Source organism: Ailuropoda melanoleuca, chromosome X, assembly GCF_002007445.2.
Source record: "Ailuropoda melanoleuca isolate Jingjing chromosome X, ASM200744v2, whole genome shotgun sequence".
Lineage (NCBI taxonomy): Eukaryota > Metazoa > Chordata > Mammalia > Carnivora > Ursidae > Ailuropoda > Ailuropoda melanoleuca.
Window position 1 is genome coordinate 44,312,016 of NC_048238.1, and position 27,619 is coordinate 44,339,634.

The 27,619-nt window shown below is 36.7% G+C and overlaps 1 protein-coding gene across 14 annotated transcripts in view; it reads right to left on the reverse strand.

Annotated features, from left to right (window-relative positions):
• The window catches only part of HUWE1 (HECT, UBA and WWE domain containing E3 ubiquitin protein ligase 1), a 164,038-nt gene that overhangs the window by 104,467 nt on the left and 31,952 nt on the right, over nt 1–27,619 (reverse strand). For all 14 annotated transcript variants that reach the window (XM_034649608.1, XM_034649610.1, XM_034649619.1 and 11 more), the window contains 3 exons: nt 22,390–22,488; nt 21,299–21,505; nt 19,903–20,055 (listed from right to left, as the gene is read on the reverse strand). In XM_034649608.1, the coding sequence (XP_034505499.1) occupies nt 19,903–20,055; nt 21,299–21,505; nt 22,390–22,488 (459 nt within the window). The remainder of the gene's footprint in view (nt 1–19,902; nt 20,056–21,298; nt 21,506–22,389; nt 22,489–27,619) is intronic.

Below are 27,619 nucleotides of genomic sequence, written 5' to 3' on the forward strand. Positions count from 1 at the left end.
TGAAGAAGCAAACTGAAGACTTCAGAGGGGAGGGGGTGGGGGAATGGGATAGGCTGGTGATGGGTAGTAAGGAGGGCACGTATTGCATGGTGCACTGGGTGTTATACGCAACTAATAAATCATCGAACTTTACATCGGAATCCGGGGATGTACTGTATGGTGACTAACATAATATAATAAAAAATCATTAAAAAAAAAAAAAGAAAAGAAGATCTGGTCTATATATACAATGGAATATTACTCAGCTATTAAAAAGAACGATTTCTCAACATTTGCTGCATCAGGGACGGCACTGGAGGAGACAATGCTAAGTGAAATAAGTCAAGCAGAGAAAGACAATTATATGATTTCTCTCATCTATGGAACATAAGAACTAGGAAGATCGGTAGGGGAAGAAACGGGGGCAATCAGAAGAGGGAATGAAGCATGAGAGACTGGACTCTGAGAAACAAACTGAGGGCTTCAGAGGGGAGGGGGATGGGGGAATGGGATAGGCTGGTGATGGGTAGTAAGGAGGGCACGTATTGCATGGTGCACTGGGTGTTATACGCAACTAATGAATCATCGAACTTTACATCAGAAACCAGGGATGTACTGCATGGTGACTAACAATAAAATATATATAAAAAAAATATAGGGACAAAAGAAATGGAAACACAACATATCAAAACCTATGGGATGTATAAAAGTAGTTCTAAGAGAGCATTTTATTGGGATAAATGACTACAGTAAGAAACAAGAAAGATCTCAAACACACAACCTAACTTTATAACTCAAGGATAGAAAAGAACAAACTAATCCCGAAGTTAGTAGAAGGAAGGAAATAACAATGATAACAGCAGAAGTAAATGAAATAAAGAACAAAAAAAGAAAAAACCACCAATAGAAAAGGTCAATAAAAATAAGAGCAGGTTCTTTTTTGAAAAGATAAATGAAATAGATGAAATTTTAGCTAGACTAAGAAAACAAGAGTGAAGACTTAAATCAGAAATGAGGAGACATTACAAATGATACCACAGAGGTAGAATGGATTAAGAGACTACTTATGATTTCACTTATACATGGAATTTAAGAAACAAAAAAAGAAAAAAATGGAGAGAGAGACAAACCAAGAAACAGCCTCTTCACTACAGATAACAAATTGATGGTTACTGGTGGGGAGGTGGGTAGGGAGATGGGTGAAATAGGTGGTGGGGTTTAAGAGTACACTTATGATGAGCACTGAGTAATGTAAAGAATTGCTGAATCACTATAATGTATTCCTAAAACTAATGTAACACTGTATGTTAACTATAGTGGAATTAAAATAAAAAAATAAAAAAGAAGCTACATACAAATTGCCAATATACTGGATGACCTAGAAGAATTGGATAAATTCCTAGAAACAGAACTTACCAATAGTGGATAATGATGAAATAGAAAATCTGAACAGACCAATAATGAGTAAGAAGATTAAATCAGTAATCAAAACATACCCAATACAGAAAAGCCTAGGACCAGATGGTTTTCCTGGTACATTCACCAAACATTTAAAGACTTAACACCAATCCTTCTCAAATTCTTACCAAAAAATTGAAGAGGCCAGACTTCCAAACTCATTTTAAGAGGCCAAAATTACCTTGCTAGCAAAGCCAGATAAGGACATTACAAGAAAACTACAGGCCATCATCCCTGATAAACAAAGACACAAAAACTGTCATCAAAATACTAGCAAACCAAATTGAACAGCACATTAAAATGATCATACACAATTATCAAGTGGGATTAATCCTTAGGATGCAATGATGGTTCAACATATACAAGCCAATAAGTATGATATACCACATTAATAGAATAAAAGTAAAAAATCATATGATGTCAATAGATGCTGAAAAAACATCTGACACAAAGTCCTTTCATAATAAAAACTCAAAAATGAGGTACAGAAGGAACACAACTCAACTTTTTAAAGATTTTATTTATTTATTCGAAAGAGACAGAGACAGCCAGCGAGAGAGAGAGGGAGCACAAGCAGGGGGAGTGGGAGAGGAAGAAGCAGGCTCATAGCGGAGGAGCCTGATGTGGGGCTCGATCCCAGATCACCGGGATCACGCCCTGAGCCAAAGGCAGACGCTTAACCGCTGTGCCACCCAGGCGCCCCCACAACTCAACATTTTAATAAAGGCTATATGTGATAAGTCTATAGCTAACATCATACTGAAATGGTGAAAAGATGAAAGCGCTCCCTCTACGATCCTGAACAAGACAAGGGTGCCCACTCATAATGCTCCTATTCAATATAGTACTGGAAGTCCTAGCCAGAACAATTAGGCAAGAAAAGAAATGAGAGGCATCCATTTCAGAAAAGCAAGAAGTAAAACTGTCTTCATTTACAAATGATACGATCTTATGTATTAAAAAAAACCCTAAAAACCCCACCAAAAAACCATTAGAACTAATAAATTCAGTAAAGTTGCAGGATATGAAATCAACATACAGAAATCAGTCACATTTCTATACATTAACAATAGACGATATGAAAAATAAATTAAGAAAACAATCCCGGGGTGCCTGACTGGCTCAGCTTGTTAAATGTCCAGCTCTTCATTTCAGCTCAGGTCATGATCTTAGGGTTGTGAGACTGAGACCCACAGCGGGCTCTGTGCTGGGTGTGTAGCCTGCTTGGTATTCTCTCTCCCTCTCTCTTTGCCCCTCCCCACCCCACCTCTCCTGCTCTTTCTCTCTCTCTCAAAAAACAAAAAAGTTAAAGAAAACAACCCCAATTACAGCAGCACCAGAAACAATAAAATACTTAGCAATAAATTTAACCAAGGTGAAAGACCTGTATATTGAAAGCTATAAAACACTGATGGAAGAAATTAAAGACACAAATGGAAAGATATCCTGTGTTCATGAATCACAAGAATATTGTTAAAATGTCCATACAATCCAAGGGCCATCTACAGATTCATGTAATTGTTATTTAAAATTCCAATGACATTTTTCAGAGAAATAGAAAAAAAAATCCTCAAATTTATATGGAACCACAAAAGACCCCAAATAGCTAACGCAATCCTGAGAAGGAACAGCAAAGCTAGAGGTATCACACTTCCTGATTTCAAACATTACAAAGCTAGTATGGTATTGACATAAACGCAGACAAATACACCAATAGAACAGAATCAAGAGCCCAGAAATAAACCCTCACATATATGGTCAACTAATATTTGAAAGGGAGCCAAGAATAATCAATGGGGAAAGCACAGACTCTTTAATAAATGGTACTGGGAAAACTGGATAACAAAATGCAGAAAAATGAAAATGGACTCCTTTTACCACTCATAAAAAAAAAAGAACTTGAAATGGATTAAAGACTTCAACATGAGACCTGAAACTGTAAAACTACTAAAAGAAAACAGTAAAAGCTCCTTGAAACTGGTCTTGGTAATTACTTTTTTGGGATACCAATTAAGTACAAGCAACAAAGGCAAAAACAAGTGAGAGAACACTAAAAGAATTCATACAACTCAGTAATACACACAAAAAATGATTTAAGAGGTGCCTGGGTGGCTCAGTCGTTAAGCGTCCACCTTCGGCTCAGGGCGTGATCCCAGAGTCCTGGGATCGAGCCCCACATCAGGCTCCTCCACTGGGAGCCTGCTTCTTCCTCTCCCACTACCCCTGCCTGTGTTCCTTCTCTTGCTGGCTGTCTCTCTCTCCGCCAAATAAATAAAATCTTAAAAAAAGAAAAAAAAAAGGGCAGAGGAGTTAAGTAGACATTTTCCCAAAGACGACACATCAATGGCCAACAGGTATATGAAACAGTGTCCAGTATCACTAATCATCTGGGAAATGTAAATCATAACCACAATGAGATATGCCTCATACCTGTTAGAATCTAGGCTATTATCAAAAAGACAAGAGATACCAAGTACTGGCTAAGATTTGGAGAAAAGGAGACCCTCGTGCACTGTTGGTGGAGATGTAAATTAGTACAGCTACTATGGAAAATGCTATCCTCAAAAAATTAAAAATAGAACTACTATATGATCCAGCAATCCCAATTCTGGGTATATATCCAAAGGAAATGATATCAGGACATCAAAGAGATAGCTGCCCTCTCCTAGTAACTGAAACATTATTCACACTAGCCAACGTATGGTGACAAACTAAGTGTTCATCTGTGGAAAAATGGATAAAGAAGATCACACACACACACACACACACACACACACACACACACACACACACAGGAGTATTATTCAGCCATGAGAAAGAAGGAATTCCAGCCTTTATTGACAACATGGATAGACCTTGAGGGTATTCTAGTAATTGAAAAAAGTCAGGTCAGATAGAGAAAGACAATTACTGTACCATATCACTTATATGTGGAATTTTAAAAAGATGAACTCCTAGAAACAGAACGTTGGTTGCTAGGGGCTAGGGCTTGGGGCAAATGGGAAGATGTTGGTCAAAGGGTACAAACTTTCAGTCATATGATAAGATCTAGGGAGCTAATGTATAGCATGGTGACTATAGTTAACGATATTGCATTATATACTTATCAGTTGCTCAGAGTCAATATTAAATGTTCTCACCACAAAAAAGGAATGATGGCTATGTGAGGTGATAATCCTAGTGTGGTCATCACTTTGTAATACGTAAGTGTATCAAATCAACATGCTGTAAACCTTAAATTTACATGTTATATATCAATTATATCTCAATAAAGCTGGAAAAAATAGAAACTGTTCCTAAGTCCAGATGATAGGCAAAGACTTTAAATCAATGATTTTAGATATGCTCAAAGGGCTAAATAAAGGAAATCATACACAAAGAACTAAAGGAAACCATGAGAATGATATTTCATCAAATAAGTATCAAAAAAGAAATTATAAAAAAGGAAAATAGAAATTACAGCACTGTAAAGCACATTAACAGAAATGAAAATATTCACTTTGAGTGTTTCAACAGCAGATGTATGCAGGGAGAAGAATGAATCAACTAACCTAATTAAATACACAGAACATCAGATGGTAATATGTGCTATAAAGAAAAATAAAGGCAAAAAGGGTGAAAAGGAGTACACAGGGTGTTCCAATTTTAAAAAAGGATGTTAGGAAAGACCTTGCAGAGATAGTGGTACTTAAGACTTAAAGATGAGGGAGCAAGCCATAGAGATAACTGGGAACATAGCTGTGGAGAGGTCCTGCAGGAAGAGTGTACCTAGCACTGTCCAGGAAAGGAAGGGGGCCAGGTACATGAAATAGACTGAGCATGGGGAGAAACAAATGGGAGGCGAGGTCAGAAGTCTGATATTGTACATATTACAACTGAGGTATCTATTAGATATCTCTAGATTAGTAGAGATTTTTGAGGCAGTAACTATACAGGAAAGCCCGGGGTGGAGCCCTGAGCTACTCTAACACTCAGAGGCTGAGCACAGGAGGAGGTACTAGCCAAGACATGGAAGGGTAGTTCTGGAAACTCAGGAGGACAAGGAGGTGGTTTAGAAGCTAAGACTACGGTCTAGTCTTTAAAAATTATGTTTTCTTTTTTCCTAAAAAGTACTAAAACGAATTTAACTTTATTATTTTTAAATCTTTAAGTCAACACATTTTACTTATTCATTTTTATTTTTAATTCCAGTATAGTTAACATACAGTATTAAATTACTTTCAGGTGTACAATACAGTGATTCAACAATTCCATATATTATTCTGTTCTCATCAAGAAGTGTACTCTTATCCCCTTCACCTATTTCATCCACCTCCCCTACCTCCCCCCAGGCAACCATCTGTTTGGTTTTTGGTTTGTCTTTTTCCCTTTGTACATTTGTTTCTTAAATTCCACACAAGTGAAATCATATGGTGTGTGTCTTTCTCTGACTCATTTCACTTAGCATTACACTCTCTAGCTCCAACCATGTTGTTGCAAATGGCAAGATTTCATTCTTTTTATGGCTGAGTATTATTCCATTGTTTATCCATTCATCTATTGATGGACACATGCTGCGTCCATAATTTGGCTACTGTAAATAATGTTGCAATTAACATAAGAGTGCATATATCCTCTCGAATTAAGTGTTTTTGTATTCTTTGGGTAAATACCCAGTTATGTGATTACCGGATCATGTGCTAGTTCTATTTTAAAAATTATATTTTCAAAGAAGTATTTAATGCTGTGGGAAAATACCATGGGTTATGTGGAGGGAAAAGCAGTATATGAAACACAATGCTATCAGTTGTTTTTTCTACATGATGGTGACTGAGGACTCTTATTTCTTCTTTACAATTTTATGTATTTTCTTACTTTCAACACTAAGCATGTATTACTTTTATAAAAATTCTGAGACAAGTATATTTGCAAATAAATATTGGAAGGTGAAAAAAAATCAATAAATCTGAAGCTAGGTTAATTGAGATTACCCAGTTGCAAGAGTAGAAAGATGGAAAATTAAAAGTCTAAGAGATATGTGGGACTCCATCAAGTGTACCAATATACACATAATCAGAGTCCCAGAACGAGGAGAAAAAGAGGAGTAGAGAAATTATTCATAGAAATAATTGCCAAAATCATCTCAAATTTGACCAAAGACATGATCTATAAATCCAGCTCAAGGGAATCTTGAAGCAGCAAGAGCAAAAGAACTTGTCATGTACAAGCGATCCTCAATAAGATCAATAGCTGATTTTTCATCAGAAACCATGGAGGTCAGAGTATAGTGGGAAGACATATTCAAAGTGCTAGAAGAACTGCCAATCAAAAATTCTGGATCTGACACAATTATCCTTCAAAAATGTAGGAGAAATTTTAAGAATCCCCAGATAAAAGCTGAGGGCTTGTTGCTGGTACATATGATTCAAGAAATGCTAACTGGATTCCTTCAGGTTGAAATGAAAGGGCACAAGACAGTAACTTGACTCCATATGAAGAAATAAAAAAACACCAGTAATGTAGCTACATAGGTAAATTATATAAGTCAGTATTAATATATTTTTAGTTTTATAACCCGTTTCCTGTGTTTTAAAAGACAACTATATAAAACAGTATTATACATCTATGCTAATAGACACATAATGTATAAAGATGTAATCTGTGGCAACAACATAAAATGGGGGAAACGGAGCTATACAGGGGCAAAGTTTTTGTGTAGTATTAAAACTAAGTTAATATTAATTCAAACTAACTCTTCATTACTGAAGTGTTAGTCTAATCCAAAGGGCAAATGTTTATAACTAGACAGAAGATAAACAAGGAAATAGAAGAGTTGAACATTAAATCAACTAGACCTAACAGATATATAACAATCCACCCAACAACAGAATACACATTTTTCTAAAGTACATATAAAACATTCTCCCAGATAGACCATATGTTAGGCCACAAAACAAACTTGAAGAAATTTAAAAAGAATAAAATCATACAAAGTTATTCTCTCCAAGACAATGGAAAGAAATTAGAAATCCAAAACAGAAGGAAATCTGGAAAATTCACAAATATGTAAAAATTAAACCACCAGTCCTAACAACCAATGGGTAAAAGAAGAAATCACAAGGGAAATTAGGAAATTCCTCAAGATGAATGAAAATAAGAACAAGACATACTAAAACTTATAGGACATGCCGAAAGCAGTGCTTACAGGGAAATTCACAGCTGTGATCGCCTACCTTTAAAAAAGATCTAAAATCAGTAACCTAACTTTCTACCTTTAGGAACTAGGGAAAAAAGAGCAAACCAGACCCAAAGCAAACAGAAAGAAAGAAATGGCAAAAATTAGACAAGAGATAAATGAAACAGAAAACAGATATAATCAAGTAAATCAAATTTGGTTCCTTGAAAAAAAAGCAACAAAAATAGACACGCCTTTAGCTAGACTGACCAAAAAATTTATGTTCTTGCTTTCTTTTGCTCTTTTTCAAATGTACACATAGATAGGAGGAACCAGTGAAAAGGGAAAGATTTAAGGCAGCTGGCTATTATGTTCATCCTCAACAGCTGGAACAAGCTACTCAATTTTTTTGATCTTTATCTCAAAATTGAGCTTAAGTATAAAAATGAGAAAATGATGCTTATAGCATCTTTCTGATGATTAAATAAGACAAGAATGTGTAAATTACAAGGTCCAACATTAAGAACTTAATAAAAGCATCTGTTACTAAATATTGATGAATTAAAGACATTCACTGTGGCATTATTTACAACAGAAAAATACTGAAAAATAACCCAAACAATGAGAAATGTTCTGTTGTTATGGAGATTACGATGGCATAACTTCAGAGTATTTAAAATATTCACTTACAGAAGGTATAAAACCATATTTTAATACCAATTTCTTCTCTGATGGTATTGATTTCATTCCTCAAATGACTGCCCACCCCAAACAACATAAAAACATGTAGTTCTACTTTCTTTGAATGCTTTTAAGCTTCATGCTTTCAACACTCAACTTTTTAATACATCTTAATTTTACTTTGATGAGGTAGAATCTATTTTAATTGCCCCACAGACAACAGTTGTTACAATATTATTTATTGAATAATTCCTTTTTCTGCTCATGTGAAATGTCATTATAAATTCAACTCCTACGTGTTGGAACTGTTTGTGTAAATGTTCAACCGAATTCCAATGTTACTACCATGCTACTTTAACTCCTACAGCTTTATTTAAAAAGTTTAATATCCAGTAAGAAAAATACTTCCTTGTTACATTTTCTATTTTCTTGGCTATTCCCAGGACTTCCGGTGAAGAAACAGGGAATTTGCTGACAACCATGAGGATCAAGGGTACAAACGTTTGATGCCACATAGAAGAGACCGAGGATGAGACTGAGGATCAAACCAAGGATCTGAATTTGCAAGGCAGAATAAGCTTGAAAGGCTGTACACTTTCACAATTGTTCCTTTTGTTTCTTCTGTTGTCACAAATAATTGTTTTAGCATACTTCTATTACCTGTGTCACCACAAAATCTTTCCTTCTATCTTTTGTAATCTAATAAAAATAGAGTACCAATGACTAGAAAGTTGTGCTAAGCTGGAATCCTTAAAAAACCACGTGCCAAGCCAAACCTGATTCATGAAAGTCTGCGACACTGTGACATTTATGATATTACCATTATATTAAACACAAACATTTCTTACAAAATTATGCAAAGTTAATACGGGAAAACACCAATGTTAGTACATTAAAGTTATAAAATTATATATATCATGTGTTCAGCTATGTAAAGAAATATGCATAAAACAAAAACTAAGAAAATCTACCAAAAGGCTAAGAACAGACACATGATCATGATAAATTAGCACATACTTTTATTTTATTATGAGGAAAAGTTTCTTTTGCAGCCAATAAGGTAAATCTATAGAACGTGTGAGATTACAGGGTATTTATTAGGACTACTCAGAATAACTAGTTCTTTGTCCTTTTAATTATGCACATATACCTGCTTTCTCAACTACTATGAGAGCTTTATAAAGAAAATAACATGTTTTGTACTACATCCAGCACAAGGTTGCTCATATACTTCTTAAACGGTACCAACTGGAAGGTTTGGGTGTGGATTCAAGAGCCAGGTCTCGGACTGACATACCCAGGTGGAATAAAAACCATGCTATATAGCAACCCCAAACACCTAAGACAATAACAGCAAATAATACATTTCACACTTCAACAGAGGCTAAGAGGCCATACACTTTCCCCAGAAATAATATTAACTTCTGAATCTCATTATCGACACCTACTCTGTAGTGTTACCATGACTGTAGCAATTAAGCAGACACCCAATAAGTAACTATTATATCAACATGCCAGAGAGGCATATTTGACACCACCTCACTAGATGGGATTTGCTAAAGAGTAAGTATTCAGACATCAGGAAAAACGCTTGATGTTCTTTGAGATGGAACTGTAAGAATTCAGTAAGATTTCATAACTTTACACAATAGGATAGACTAGACCAGTGGTTTTCAAAGTGTGGTCCCTGGACCAGCAGCCTTAGTATCACTTAGAAATTTGTTAACAATGCACATTATCAGGGTGCCTGGGAGGCTCAGCTGGTTAAACACCTGCCTTCGGTTCAGGTCATGATCCCGAGGTCCTGGGATCGAGCCCCACGTCGGGCTCCCTGCTCAGCCAAGGGTCTGCTTTTCCCTCTCCCTCTGCCCCTCCTTGCCTTTGTGCTCTTTCTGTAATTTATTTGACAGAGAGAGAGCACAAGCAGGGGGAGCAGCAGGCAGAGGGAGAAGCAGACTCCCCATTGAGCAGGGAGCTGGATGTGGGGCTCAATTCCAGGACCCTGGGATCATGACCTGAGCTGAAGGCAGCCGCTTAACCGACTGAGCCACCCAGGCACCCCAAATAAATAAAATCGTTAAAAAAAAAACACACAACACAAAACTTATCAAACTCAACACCCAAAGAACGAAAAATCCAGTCAAAAAACGGACAGAAGACATGAACAGACATTTCTCCAAAGACACACAAATAGCAAACAGACACATGAAAAAGTGCTCAACATCACTCAGCATCAGGGAAACACAAAATCAAAACGATGAGATACCACAGCACACCTGTGAGAATGGCTCAAATGAACAAGTCAGGAAACTACAGATGTTGGCAAGGATGTGGAGAAAGGGGAACCTTCTTACACGGTTGGTGGCAGTGCAAACTGGTGCCACTCTGGAAAACAGTATGGAGGTTCCTCAAAAAGTTAAAAATAGAGCTACCCCACGACCCAGCAATTGCACTACTAGTATTTACCCAAAGGACACAAACGTTGTGATCCGAAGGGGCACCTGCACCCCAATGTTTATAGCAGCAAAGTCTACAATAGCCAAACTACTGGATAATGGGTAAGGAAGAAGTGGTACATATATACAATGGAATATTACTCAGCCATCAAAAAGGATGAAATCTTGCCATTTGCAAGATGTGGATGGAACTAGAGGGTACGATGCTAAGCGAAATAAGTCAGTCACAGAAAGACAAACACCATATGATTTCACTCATATGTGGAATTCAAGAAACAAGACAGATGAACATAGGGGAAGGGAAGGAAAAATAAAATACGATAAAAATAGAGAGGGAGGCAAACCATAAGAGACTCTTAACTATAGGAAACAAACTGAGGGCTGCTGGAAGGGAGGTAGGGGGATGGGGTAATTGGGCAATGGGCATTAAGGAGGGCACTTGATGTAATAAGCACTGAGTATTATAAGCAACTGATGAACCACTAAATTCTACCCCTGAAAATAATAATACACTATATGTTAACTAAATTGAATTTATTTTTTTTTTAAAGATTTTATTTATTTATTCGACAGAGAGAGAGACAGCCAGCGAGAGAGGGAACACAAGCAGGGGGAGTGGGAGAGGAAGAAGCAGGCCCACAGCAGAGGAGCCTGATGTGGGGCTCGATCCCATAAACTGGGATCACGCCCTGAGCCGAAGGCAGACGCCCAACCGCTGTGCCACCCAGGCGCCCCCTAAATTGAATTTAAATAAGAAATTTAAAACAACAACAAACCAAATGGTTTTTAACAATTCAATAAGTCTTCTTGGAATACTTTCTCTACATTTGCAGTTAACTAACCACTATTCATATTCACAACTGGCCCACATCACTGGGTTAACAGTAACTAAAGAAGTATCATGAGAAAAGATACCACATACAAAGTCATTTTTCATAGAAATCAAAACATCATGTTCAAAATTTTTTCTAGAAGCCATTTACCTTTTTTTGAACCATTTTTGTAAATAATATGTACATGAACACAATAAACAAAAACACCACAAAGATTTGGGGGAAATACTTTTAACAGAGACAAAGGGCTAATATCTCCAACAGAGCTTTTATAGAAAAAACACTAAACCAAGACAAAAATGGGCAAATGAACAATTCACAAAAGCAAATCCTAACAGCCAAACATGAAAAGATGCTCAAATTCACTACTCATCAGATAAGGGTCAATTAAATTAACATGGAGATTACTGGGAGTCTTTCACGGAATCAAAATTATCAGTAAGGGCATATATATATATATATATATATATAATTGCTTTATGTAGCAATCATTGTTCGTAATAGGAAAAAAAAAGAATATGCATTAATAGCGAAATAGTTGAATAAATTATGGAACATCCGAACTATGGAATATTATGTAGCCATTAAAAGAATACATAGTTATACAAGTGATTTAGCGAATTTTTAACAAACCATTAAATGAGAAAACTGAGATGCAAAAATGTCCTACTTTTGTAATTCAATGACAAAAATACCCTAAACATGTCATTATGAAGATAAAAATACATACACAAGGATACATTTTACGTTGTAGGAAGATGACCCAAGAGAAAAAAAGACTACACCAAAAAAACCGTGTGGCACTATGTATTTATGCAAAATAATGTATACATACAATTTTAAAAGAAAGTAAATATAAAAGGGATTTATCATGTAGTTTATGTGCTGACAACTACTTCAACGATAGCTTCCATTTATTATGTACTTTCAACGTGATCAGCATTAAACCTAGGAATTTTATTTATGACCTCATTAAGTTTACACCTAAAACTGAGGTAGATACCATAATCCCCAATTTATAGACATGTAAACTGAGATTAATTTGATCTGTTGACAAACTAGGTCCTTCTAAACCCAGGTTCTTAACCACACTCAAGTGAATACATGTAGTTGTTGCACAGGGCATGGATAACAAAAGAATTCAGATTCAGGACGCAGTCTAAAAAATGAAGAGACATGAACCAAAATGTCTACTGAAGACCACTGTTATAAGAACTGTCACATTTCAAAAGAAGATGGAGGAGAGAAAGCAACCCATGTCAACAAGTTACATTTTTAGAGAATTTTACATTTTTGAGAAAAATTAAGCTTAAAATTTTAATAGGGAGTTTGAATAATGGTAGTTACTATCACTAAACACCTAGCATAGGTGCATAGCATGCTAACACATAGCATGTCCCATCCCTCAAAAACCTGTAAGATGCTCTTATTTGTAATAACAAAGCATCAAGCACATAAGATAGTAACAAAAGTTGCAATGTACTGTACCCATCAAGATTCTAAATTGTCTGGGACTTAAAGTCAACCTTCCATCTACAGTCTTTACGTTAGCCCAATTCAGAGGAAAAAGGGAGCACATCTGTCATACAAGGTAAAAGGAGTCCAAAACACAAAAGAACATACAGTAGTCCCCCCTTATCTGAAGTTTTACTTTTCAGTTACCCAGTCAACAACAGTCTGAAGGAAGATGATCCTCCTGACATATTGTCAGATGGTCAACAGCAGACCAAGGCTGTATCACGATGACTGCGTCACAATGCCTAGTCATTCACCTCACTTCATCACATAGGCATTTTATCATACGACCATAAGATGAAGAGTGAATGCAGTACAATAAGTTATTTTCAAAGAAACCACATTCACGTAACTCTTGTTATAGTATATTTTTATAACTGTTCTATTTTATTATTAGTTATTATTATTAATCTCTTACTGTGGCTAATTTGCAGACTCTATCATAGGTAGGTATAGGAAAAAAACATAGGATATATGGGGGTTCAGTACTATTTACAGCTTCAGGAATTCACTGGGGGTCTTGGAACGATACTGTGGATAAGGCAGGGGGAGACTACTGTAATAGCAATCATTTAAGCAATCCTTCCTGGTGACAGAATGATCTAAGGAAAGAAAAGAACATGATAATCCCAAACTACCCAAAAACTACAGCAAAAAAATTCCATACTTTCCATGTGTGCCATGTAAAAGTATAGTATGCATCTTAACTTTTACTTTCTAAATGGTCAGAACATTTATGAAGTATTAGTTTGATAGATGATCAGCCTCAAATTGGGGGTGTTATGACCTGACAAAATATTAATTCTGATAGGTGTTGTTATGGCTCTACACAAAATACTAAATTAACTAGATTGCTCTTCTTCCAGCTCTAAATATAAGGCTTGTTCTGAAATCTGAAAAGCATTCAATATGGTACATCCCCTGGAAAGGGTATGGCTTGTATAAGCAAACAGATCAGGTTTCAAACCCCAAACCACTGCCTGATTATGGGAATTATAAGCAAATCAACTTCACCTTGCTTAACCTCATACTCTTCATCTATAAAACGAGAGAATTCCTACTTTCAGAGTATTAAGAGGATTACATATGGTAGGTATTAAATCAGGGAACAACTAAACTATAGTGCAAACAATGGAATGTTACAGTCATTAAAAATACAACCTACAAAGTCATTACAAATTATCACATTTAATTATAAAATATATATTATAATAGCTATAAAATATTTAAAGTAGAGAATATAAAAAGTGAAACTCACCCATCATCTTTTCCCCCAATTCAATTCCCTTTCTAAGCTTACAATTAAAATATGTAACTTTCTGCACTTTCTTAATAAGTTTTACTTTTGGATTTAAAAAAAAAAAAAAACCATAGATGGGGATCTTCAACTAACTTTTCCTGCTAAGAGATCCTTTCATTGAGGAGTTCTTTTCGGGTCCTATACAGGCTTATGCTTTGTTAAATACCATGTTTCAAAAATTTTTTCCCAAACGATGGTGCAGTGAGAATACTTAAGCATAATTTTTGTGTACATTTGAATATGTTTCTAATAGAACTTCCTTAAAATAGAATTACTGGATGAAATAAAATTTATACATTTTAAAAATAAAGGTGCGGCCAAATAACCCTACAAGAGGGCATTTTTACACCAACAGTTTGTAAGTACCTGCTTCCCCACAACCTAACCAATTGTAGATAATATTGGCAATCTAATGGTTAAAAATGATCTCACATAATGTACATTTCCCCATTATTCCTAGTGTAATCTTTTCATGTTTTCTTGACCAAGTTTAAAATTATTTCATAATTTTTTATGAATTATCTGTCTATATACTTCTGCATGTTTTTCTACTCGGTTGTTTATATTTTTAATGATTTGTAAAGCTGTTTACCTAACGTGTTACTCCTTTGTTATACACAGTCCAAATACATTTTCCCAGTTGAAGAAGTCATCTGCCTTTTACTTATAACTATTTTATCATACAGAAGTCTTAATATTTTCACATAAAATCTGTCAATTTTTAAAATGGCTTATAGGTTCCTGACGTGGGAAATCCTTCCACATGAAAGATGTTAAAGAATTGCCTGTATATACCTCTAAATATGTTTGTAGGATTTACGTGAATAGTCTAAAGAAATGATCTAAACACATTTTCCCCTCAAATAGTCAATTGTCCCACTTTATAAACATGAGGCTTACTATTTCATTCTGCAGACGTATTTGTCTGTTCCTATGCCAATTAAAAAAACTTATAACATACTGAATAATGCAGCCTTGCTTGCAATTACTCTTTTGCTCCCACTGGTTATCTGTAGCTGTACCAAGCCAGGTGTTTGTCTCTAAACTCATTTATGTCAGTTGTATATAATAAGTTAAAATACTATATAGAACAATGATTTAAACTGAAAAGGGAACTATTTTTATAAAAACTAATCTGAATATTTGGCAAAGGCAAAAAGGCAAGATGCTAAAATAAAGTGTCAAATTAGGGAAAGAGATTCAGGGGTAAATTATAAAAATTTGTAATTCTGTGGTAAAGTTTCTTTACAAACTGAAGTCTTTATACTGCTGTTGCTCTACTTTAAAGAAATCAGAGATGATAGTTGTAATTTATGTAAGTAAGAGAACAGACTATTTCTGACTCAAAGTAGTGTCTGTGGTCTTACATTAGAAAGACAGGAAAAGGAACTGACATTTGTGTTTCAGTTTTTAAAAAGTGGTATGTACTAGAGCACCTAAGTGGCTAGTCGGTTAAGCGTCAGACTCTTGATTTTGGCTCAGGTCATGAACTCAGGGTCATGGGATTGAGCCCCCCATTGGGCTACGTGCTCAGTCTGTAGTATGCTTGAGATTCTCTCTCCCTCTGCCCTCTTCACACTCCCCCCTGCCACCCTGCTCACACTCTTCTCTCTAAAAATAAATAAAATCTTTTTTAAAAAGTGGTATGTATTAATGACATTTTTTAAAATTTCTGCTTTAACATTTTAACAATAATTAACCTAACAACTATTCACCCTAATTTGATCAAAGAGGGCTTCTACTATATTGCATCTTCCCATGCAAAAAATGGTATCGCCTGTCTCTGCTCACAATTTAGATCCTCTTTTAAATCTGTAAATGAAGGTTTAGCTTTGTTCCAACAGATCATAAATACTGCTAGTTAGCTTTATTTTCTTTTATTTATTTATGTAAACCATCTGTCTGATTATTGCCCATTCACATTCCTTTCTCCTTGCCAAAGGCAACACTTTTCACTTCTGGTATCTGTAATTTTTTTTCAAAACTTTGGGGCGCCTGGGTGGCACAGCGGTTAGGCGTCTGCCTTCGGCTCAGGGCGTGATCCCGGAGTTGTGGGATCAAGCCCCACATCAGGCTCCTCTGCTATGAGCCTGCTTCTTCCTCTCCCACTCCCCCTGTTTATGTTCCTTCTCTCGCTGGCTGTCTCTATCTCTGTCAAATAAATAAAGAAAATCTTTAAAAAAAAAAACAAAAAACTTTATGCTGCTCTGTGTGAAATTTTTAAGTTTCAGAAATGGTACTGACCAATTAACATTTTTAACCACCCCCACCATTATTTTTAAAAGCTACTGATGTTGCTACATGTGTTATTTGGGTCACTGCTTCTAACTGCTACATATTCCATAATATGCACGCAGCACATTTTACTTATCCAATCTACTAACTGCCACAATGATGCAATAATTTCCCAGATGTTACCTTATGGAATAATATGATATCATCTTTGGGATATATACCCAGGAGTACCAGTCAAGGGTTCCTAAAGCCTCACATGCCTGCTAACACTTAGCATTACACAGTTTTCTAATTTCTGTTAATCTGATAGTTTTATAAACTGTATTTCTCTAATTACTAATGAGTTTCAACATCTATTAATGCCTTGGTCTGTGAATTATCTATCCATAGCCTTTGTTTATCCTTGTTAACTTGGAGGTGTTCCTTAAATATACTATAATGACACAGGCCCTTGACAGTTTTTGAAAAAGATTTATTTATTTATTTGGGGGGTGGGGAGGGACAGGGGGGGAGAGAGAGTCTCAAGGAGACTCCACGCCGAGTGCAGAGCCCAACAAGGGGCTGAGATCATGACCTGAGCCAAAACCAAGAGTTGGACGCTCAACTGACTGCACCACCATGGCACCCTGCCCCGACAGTTTTAAAACATGGCTAAACACTTACCGATCTATCACTACTCTGTTAAGTTTTATTTTTGGCAGTGCTGCTTAATGTTGTACACAGGCCAGCTGATATTCCACCAATTGTGCGAATGTGGTATTGGTCCGTGACAAAATGAGTTTGCACAAAATGTTAGTCAACCGTATCAGTAAGTACACTGTTTCTTTTTTTTAATAGTAGTATTTTTCTATTATGTTAGTCACTATACAGTACATCCCTGGTTTTTGATGTAAAGTTCCATGATTCATTAGTTGCGTGTAACACCCAGTGCACCATGCTACGTGCCCTCCTTACTACCCATCACCAGCCTATCCCATTTCCCCCACCCCCCTCCCCTCTGAAGCCCTCAGTTTGTTTCCCAGAGTCCATAGTCTCTCATGCTTATTTCAACTGATGTTTTCCTTGTTCAAGGAAGCAGTGTGCTGATTTAAATTCCAATACAAGTGCCAGTATCGCAGTGAGTTATGATGCTTTTCATTGAAAGGGAAGTCTTAATTTTGTATTATCAAATTAAAATTTTTACAGTAAGATTTATGCTTTGGGGTTTTTAAGAGTTCCTCCCCTACCAGTAAATCACAATCTAACCTTCTACACTATCTTCTTAAATGTATGGTTTTACCCATTATGGCTAATTTTAGCTATACTTGTTGATACTGTGAATGGGGTCTTTTTTCTAATCATCTAACTGGTTATTACTAATGTACGGAGGAAATATCTGTTCCTGTATAAGTGATCATTTACTTGGCTACCTCACTATACTTTTATTAGTTCTAATAATTTTATACTGTCTCCCCAGAAAACCAAAAGCCTCAATTCTATCACCTTCAAATAGTAACAAGTTTGCTTTTAAAAAAGAATTTATTTATTTCTTTGAGAGAGAGAGAACACACACAAGCAGGGGGAGGGGCAGAGGGAGAGGGAGAAGCAGGCTCCCTGCTGAGTAGGGAGTATGATTTGGGGCTGGTTCCCAATACTATGGAATCATGACCTGAGCCAAAGGCAGACGTATAACTGTCTGAGCCACCCAGGTGCCCCGAGTTTTCTCTTTTAATATGTATCCTTCATTTCTTTCTTTTTTCTTGTATTTGTTAGAACCTCTACTATAAATTTAAGTGGCAAAAGTAATAGCATTTTTGTGTGACTTCTGAATTTAATGGAGATCCTTCTGTTTTTCCATTATGACTTCTGATAGATGATTTAGAAATTTAAAGTTTGTTTTCCTAGCTTTCTAAGAGTTTATATTAGTTTTAAATAATGTACTGAATTTTATCAAATGCTTTTGAAGCATCTCTTGAAATATGGCTTCTTTTTCCTCTTACTCTTACTTGGGGAGCCAATATTGAACTGTCTTACATTTTTTAATAACATGATAAAATTGTGTTAAGAAAACAGGTGCACATCTGTATATACATATTTACAGATACAAGAAGAGAAAATATGCTCAAATTCTGAAGGAAACTCCATGTAGATGAATGAAAGGTGATCAATATTCTCTTTATACTTTTCTGTATGTCCTAGAATTTTCACAATACATGTTACATATAATATCATTAAAAACTGATTTTTAAGGAGGGGGGCCTGGTTGGCACAGTCAGTTGAGCGTCCAGCTCTTGGTTTCGGCTCAGGTTGTGATCTCAGGGTCATGAGACTGAGCCCTGCACTGGGTTCCGCACTCAGCGTGGAGTCTGCTTGAGACTCTCCCTTCCCTCTGCCCCTCCACCCCCACCCCTGGCTCTCGCTCCCTCTCTAAAATAAATAAATAAATAAATCTCTTTTTTTGGGGGGGAATTGATTTTTAAGGAATCATGTACCTAAAAATAGCCTGAAACTTGAGCTGTATTATTTATGAGGTAATCATTAATCGGTTTTTAAAAAGTTAGCCTTGCCAATGTTTTAAAAGATTTTATTTATTTATTTGACAGAAAGAGAGAGAGAGAGCACAAGCAGGGGGAGTGGCAGACAGAGACAGAGGGAGAAACACGCTCCCCGCTCAGCACGGAGCATGATACAGGGCTTGATCTCAGGACCCTGGGATCATGACCTGAGCTGAAGGCAGTTGCTTAACTGACTAAGCCACCCAGGTGCTCTCTCAAACCCTAATAAGCACATATGATCAATTTGTCTCTAGGAACACTGGATAGTAGTTTGGTTGAGTTGAACTTTCACATGAGGTTTTTTTGCCTTCAATTATACTTACTACCATCACAAACTAATTCCTGAGCACAGCACTAAATACCCTACATTTTATTTTATTCTGAAACTACTCTTAAGGTAGATACATTAAATTCCCAGATGAGAAAACTGGTATCAGAGCTAATAACCAGGGACAAGACTCAAATCCAGATTGCACCATATTTCCTTCCTAAGTAGAATCTGATTATGAACTTTCTTTCCAGAAAAGTTGTTGCCCTATGGATAAAGAGTGATTCTGCTTTGTGAGTAGAGATTCATAAAATTCCTCAAAATTGCTTCATAACAACTCGGAATACTTCTTAGGTTTTGGGGGGAACTTAAAGGGGCCCCCATAATTCTATTCAATTAGGCCAGTAAACTTAGGGATTACTATCCATTTTGACAATGTAAAAAACAGGTCTAATTTTTGTGCCCTTCCACTCTTTACCCATGACTCACCTCTGCCAAGTGTTGCAGCCGGGTTAGCAGTGGGGTTCTCTTGTCAGATCCGAGGCGTGTGATATAGTTTGATCTTTTGCTAAATACATACAGAAGATTAAGGACTGCCAGCACCACTTGCATATCAGAGGAAGCCAATAAAGTTGTCAAATGCTACAGGGAACAAAAAAGGGCAAGTTCATGGTACAGTGTACACTAGGCCTTGAAAACTTAAAATGCCTACGTAGTAGGCCTACGTAGTAACAGATTTGTTTATATATACAAAGCTATCAAGAAGTTTAACAAATACAAAAAAACCATTTATGAATATTTGAGTACCTACAACATGCAACCTTGTCCCCAAGCAGCTTATAATCTGGCAGAAATCCAGAAAGGCCAATAAAAGTAAAAAAAAAAACAAAAAACAAAAAACAAAAAAAAGCAAGCAAGCAAGCAGCAGCTCAAAATTGCACAGGGTCCCCCACAGGAAAAAAACAGATTACGAAAGAGACAAATGTGATATTTTAATACACAGTGGAACTCAAGAACATTAACTCTCCAACTAGACAAAGTATTGTGAAAGGAAGATAATCTTATGCTCCTTCCGTATCCTTTGAGACAAATATAAAATTGGAACTAATTAAAATGCAGGGTCCTCCATAAAGAAACTAAAGATAGCAACAACAGCTGGTGGCATTTATGACTGTTTCAATATAGTGTATGTAACAGTAACCCAAGAGTGACTATGTAGATTTTTTAATAAAATCAAAGTTCATCAATATATCAAAGTATTTTGGTCAGTGTTAAAATCATTGTCATTTAGCTAGCAATAAACCTAGGTATTCCGGATTGCTGATAATCCTGAAGGCTATGGACTTCCTTTTGCAACTAGTTTATTTTACTTAGACTGCTTATCTGTTCCTCACTTAAAACTGTGGGTGCTATACTTTAGTTCAGTTATTGCACTTTTCCCAAGCCAGTTCCTTTAAATTCTGGTCCTATTTCTTTACCAAAGTCTTAGGAAAATTAACATTAACAACAGGGCACTTAGGCAATGAGTAATGTATCAAGGAAATCAAACTATTTTAATAGTCAAAGTGATTTGGGGCTGTTCTAATAACTGGGACAAGAATTAATCTTTGCAAATTCCCAAGAAAACTTCAATACATGTATTACATTCTCATTAATTTCTTGAATCTGGAAAGGCAGAGTGAAGGTGACAGTAATGAAACTTCCAGCAACCTGTTGCGAGTATCTATATCCAAGAAACACCACCATTGTCTTTGACACTGAAAACCCCAGACTTCCATAATGAAAAGGAAAGAAGCAATTATCAGAGAGAAATAGCAATTTCTTCATCTCGGGACATGAATAATTCTACTTGAGAAGAGATCACATAGGCCTGAACCTCTCCTACCTCTATGGAACTGTACAGATGCCGGGAAAAGCTGTACTCAATGAGCAAGGCTGTGAAGTTCAATACAGCCAAGAGAAGCATTTTCAGTTGTTCTCGTTCCGGCCTATCACATACGAGCATCCACGACATATTTTCCACTGTTTGTCCAGCATCTGCCAGGATTCCATCAAAGCGGTCCAACAGATCCACCCAGTGGTATAACTCACACTGGAGAAGGGAACAGAAAGAGGAACATTGAAGAATAAGGTACTAAGTACTGTGCAGGTGTTTTGCTACAATGGAATGCTCAGCATGACACCTAAGACAAGTTCACTAACCACCTTTGCTTCTCTTTAAATCCCCACACCAGTACAGAAACCTGTATGAGAAATATCATACTCTGAGGCATATACACCTGAGTTCATTATTACATCCATCAAAGTATACATGTGCTAACACCAGTAGACACCTTAACTAGGTCTTCAGAGAGAGAATTCGGGCTATATTCTGAGGTCTACAAACACAGTGACTCTCCCTGCCAGAACCCATTTTATCAGAAGTGTTCATTTTTAGAGTTATCTAAAGAAGATTCTTTGGGGCGCCTGGGTGGCACAGCGGTTAAGCGTCTGCCTTCGGCTCAGGGCGTGATCCCGGAGTTGTGGGATCGAGCCCCACATCAGGCTCCTCTGCTATGAGCCTGCTTCTTCCTCTCCCACTCCCCCTGCTTGTGTTCCCTCTCTCGCTGGCTGTCTCTATCTCTGTCGAATAAATAAATAAAATCTTTAAAAAAAAAATAAAGAAGATTCTTTTAACTATCTCAAACTCATACTGTCAGTCAAACTAAAGGAATTCTGTGGTTGAAATTCTTTATCATCACCTGTGTAAACATTCTTCATCCCCAGCTAGCAAAGTTTTCTTTCATATTTTCTTTCAAAATTTCCTTAGTGTTCACAAGCTAAAAGCTAGTGGTCTAGAGCTGTACTAGACATACACTAGATACTTACTAATTGATGAATGCTGTTACCTCACTGTGGTTTCCTTCCGTATCAGAGAACACAAAATGATGTACTAGTCCAGGGAGCCCTGTCTTTTGGGAGCATGGGTTCACATACCTTCCCAATGTTCCATGTTTTGATCTGCTGCAGTTCCAAGAGGAGTTGCTCATCATTACAAACTTTGAGTTTGTCTATTAAGGCTCTGCAGTCTGCAGGCTGAGAAAAACAGGTATTCACAAAGTGTTTTGGAGGATGAGGGATACACAAAAACAAAGAATGGGAAAAGGAATCTTTGGGCCAACACATTCAGCAACTTAACTTTTGAAAGAATATACTACATTAGAAAATGGGAAATTTGCCAATCACTCGGATTAAAGGGAAAACTTACAATAAAACAATCCATCTGCACATTTTTAATTTAGATAAACTTGTATATGTAGACAATCTACTTGGAAGGGTACAGACAATAGAAATAAAGGAAATGAGCTAGACAGCAATACAAACAAAATGAAAGAATCTGTACCACAGTCTGAAAGGTAACTAGAATGCCTGATAAGAAATGTTGAATCAGAGGAACACTGAAAAGCCCTAGTGAACTCACAGTTAAAGTGAAGATTAGCACTGGGTGTATTTTTCTGCAACATTAAACCCTCTAACTGCAGGAGGGCAAAGAGCTTCTGAACTTTGTAATACTGGGACTTCATTCTTACGGGATTCCCACTGCCATATATTCCTGCTTTTACTGATGAAAGGGCCTGTTTTTCAGGTAAAGAGGTATAGACTAAGAGCTTATAGTAAAGTTTCTGAAAGTGGAGGAGGAAGAAGGCTAGGCACCGGACAGAGAAGTCTTCTATTAACGGATGGCAGCTGGAAATGATTACACTTGCTTTTTTTCTCTGTAAAGCAGTATGGTATCCTGGAAATGGGCCTAGATTTGCAACCAAACAAAACTGGGTTCAGTTCTTAGCTTGATATTTAATAAGCTGTTTTATCATAAGCTAGTTTAATCTCTCAGCCACAGTTTTCTTACCAGGAAAAGAGACCTACTAACTACCTTGGTAATGTGAAGTTCAAATGTTGCCACATACTAAAGCACTTATTTCACATAACAGGGGCTTAAATATTGAGAGACAGCATACTACTACAAAGAGTATGGGCTTTGGAATTAGATAGTCGGTAAGCACCTCTTTGAATCTTAGTATCCTCTTCTGCAAAACAAACTATACCACCACCTATTTTTCCAGCAATGTTGTGAGATTTGAACTATAAGTATTTTCAGTACCCAAAACAGAACATGGAAAAACAGGGGTTTAAAGGTTTTAAGTTAAGTCCCAAAACTTTTCTCTCTCTGAGGAAGCATCATTAAGAGCTACCTCAAATTTTTGTGGTAATTAAATGCATGTAAAATCCTTGGCATAAAATCCTTCCATAACCAGGTCTGCACTTTTTTCTCCTTTCCTTGAAGTCATATATAGGTTGAGGGAGAGGTGATGAAGCAGGAGAAACATAACATGGGAGTCTAAACCACCTGCTCATGTAGTTCACTTGTGCCTTCTGGACCTACTCAGGCTTAGTATCAAATATACCACTTCAGTGTCTAATGGAATGCAGTTATGCAGATCCAATTTTTGATTCTGTGGGTTAGATTACACCCAATTCATGATGAACATTTGAATCCTATAATCACTTAGTATCTCATCAGGCATTCAGTCTTTATCAAGTTTCAGTTGCAAGCCAGAAGCTGCTTTTCTGAATGTTAGAATAGTTGTTGGCAGACAAAAGCCTTGCCAAAATTCTAGGAATCTCAGCTGCACTTCTTCTATCATGGCTTGCCAGAGGCATCTTTGGCTGACACCTAAGTCAGACATCTCATTCTACTAGGTCAAAATGTCCACGTAGTAGGGCAGCTTGTATCATAACCTGAACCTTTCTCAGTCTCTCCTGGATCCAGACCTCACTATCACTTTAGAGGTTATCCAGTAAATGAATCAAAACAGCACGCCCAAATTTGATGTATGCTGGTTCCAAAATCCAAAGAGACACCTCATATGTTGTTCCTCTGTCTTCATGGTATATGGTATAAGGTACAGCAATTCACCTCTCACTTTAGAAGGGAAATCTTGACATCTCCCAGACCTATGAACCCCTAGAAACTTTCCTGATGTGGAAGACCCTCAAGCTTCAAAGGGCAGTCAGTCTCTGGCACACATGCCTAAGGCATCTAAGGTACTTGTGTTTTCTGCTCACAAGTATCAGTGAGCATAATGGCATCAATTCAATATACCAGCATGATGGTCTGTTTTATCAGCAGCATCAAGGTCCCTGTGGACCTTGTAGTTTGCAGAATGCACCAGGGACAAAAGTCTATCTTTACCATCTTGTTTCTGCTACATAAATGCAAACTGATTATTTTCCTTCTCCCGGTAATGCACTTGCCAGTTCAATGGATGCATACTAATTGCCAAGGTTCACACTGATTTGCTCCAATAAAGATACTAAATCTAGGGAAAAAATCCTTTGCACAGTTGCTGACATACAAAGTGATCAATTAATGTCTTCCTTGTGTAGCCACTACGGAAAACTGTGAGATTCCTCAAAAAAATTAAAAATAGAACTACCGTATGATACAGCAATTCCACTTCCGGGTATTTAATCCAAGAAAATAAAACAATAATTTGAGAGGATACATGCATCCCCATGTTCACTGTAACATTATTTACAATAGCCAAGATATGCAAATAACCTAAGAGTCCATGGACAGATGAATGGATAAAGATGGGGTGTATATATACACTGGAATAGTATTCATCCACTAAAAAAAGAATGAAATCTTGCCATTTGTGACAACATGGATGGACCTTGAGGGCATTATGCTAAGTCAAATAAGTTAGAGAAAGATAAATACCATATAATCTCAACTTATACACAGAATTCAAAATACAAAAAAAAAACCCAAAAAAACAAAAAACACCAAATTTAAAAGACCCAAGCTCATAGATACAGAGAAGAGACTGGTGACTGTCATAGGTGGACAGGTGTAAAAATGGGTAAAGGGGGTCAAAAAGTAAGAAAAAAAATTTTTAAATGTCCTTCTTATAAATAATACCTAGTATTAACCACAGTACAGAAAATTGGGTATGCTCAATGTTCATAGCTGCATTGTCCACAATAGCCAAATCATGGAAGGAGCCGAGATGCCCTTCAACAGATGACTGGATTAAGAAGCTGTGGTCCATATATACAATGGAATATTACTCAGCTATCAGAAAGAACGAGTTCTCAACATTTGCTGCAACATGGACGGCACTGGAGGAGATAATGCTAAGTGAAATAAGTCAAGCAGAGAAAGACAATTATCATATGATTTCTCTCATCTACGGAACATAAGAACTAGGATGATCGGTAGGGGAAGAAAGGGATAAAGAAAAGGGGGGTAATCAGAAGGGGGAATGAAACACGAGAGACTATGGACTATGAGAAACAAACTGAAGACTTCAGAGGGGAGGGGGTGGGGGAATGGGATAGACTGGTGTTGGGTAGTAAGGAGGGCACGTATTGCATGGTGCACAGGGTGTTATACGCAACTAATGAAGCATCAAACTTTACATCGGAATCTGGGGATGTACTGTATGGTGATTAACATAATATAATAAAATAAAATTAAAAAAAAAAAAAGAAAATTGGGTATGCTGCTCAAGGAAACTAGGCATCTTCAAGCCTTAAAAATATATTGGGAGGGGTGCCTGGGTGGCTCAGTCGGTTAAGCGTCTGTCTTCATCTCAGGTCATGATCTCAGGGTCCTGGGATGGAGCCCTGAGTTGGACTCTCTGCTCAGCAGGAAGTCTGCTTCTCCCTCTCCCTCTGTGCTCTCTCTCACTCTCACTCTAGCTCTCTCTCTCTCAAGTATATAAATAAAATCTGTAAGAAAAAAATACATAGGCAATGATCTAAAAATTCCAATTCCAGGAGTTTATCCTAAGTAATTTGCTAGGAGCTATCAAATGTTGTAAGCCAGGAATGTGTGTACAGGTGTGACCCCAAGAATAAATCTGTAACAATCCATTATGTAAAAGAAGAAAAAATTTAATTTGCATTACTGATTACCTACAAGGTTAAATTATTCTGTAAGTTTACTGAATTATTTCTTTTCTGAAATGACCTATGTCCATTATGTCCATTGTCATATTCTTCTCTCCTACTGATGTAACTACTAAAGATATTAACTACAGTTCACTGCTGAACAACACGGGGGTCAGGGGTGCTGACCATGCAGTAGAAAACCCAAGTAGAACTTTTGACTCCCTAAAACCTTAACTACTAATTGCCTACTGTTGACTAGAAGCCTTACTGATAACATAAACATTCAATACATATTTTTATGGTATGTATATCATATACTGTATTCTTATAATAAACTAGAAAAAAGAAAATGTTATGAGTTTTAGGAAAATCATAAGAAACATACATTTACAATACTGTATTTATTGAAAAATATCCACATGTAAGTAGAACTGTGTAGTTCAAACCCCTATTATTCAAGGGTCAACTGTATACTGGGTTACAAATGTCTTCCCCAGCTAGTCATGTGCCTTTTTACTTTGGATATACTACTTTACACCCTCCATTATATTTTTTCCCTTTGTTTTAATGCTTGGGAGGGCCATCCCCATCTAACACCAGGTAAGTATTCATTTATATTTCACCTATAATTTATTTCTTTTAAAAATATTTGACTTTTAATTTATCTAGAATTTCTTTCAATGTAATAGTCCCCACCCCTCAAAAGTCAAACAATTTTCCTGACACGGTTTCTTGACTAATATTGTCCTTCCCTACCAATAATTCCTATAATTATCAAATGTTAAGTTCTAATGCACATGTACACTAGGATACTTTCCTAGGTTATCTTCTTACACTGATGCCACTGTTTCAATTTTTTTTAAAGATTTTATTTATTTGACAGAGAGCAAGTGAGCACAAGCAGGGGGAACAGGAGAGGGAGAACCAGGCTCCCTGCTGAGCAGGGAGCCCGATGCAGGGCTTGATCCCAAGACCCTGGAATCATGACCCGAGTCGAAGGCAGACGGTTAACCAATTAAGCCACCACACACCCCAATGCCACTGTTCTAATTTGTGTAGTTTCTTAAGGTTAAGTTTTCTTTTTGCTCTTTAGTTTCCAAGATAATCTGAGTATATAACTGTCAAAAATTCAAGATGCCAAAACATATCAAAAACAAAATCAAAAGCAAAGTGTATCTGCAACAGATACGAAAGTGAACATACTCGATATGTATGGCACTCAATAAGAAACAACCTGATATTCCAATGTCAAATACAAAATGACCAT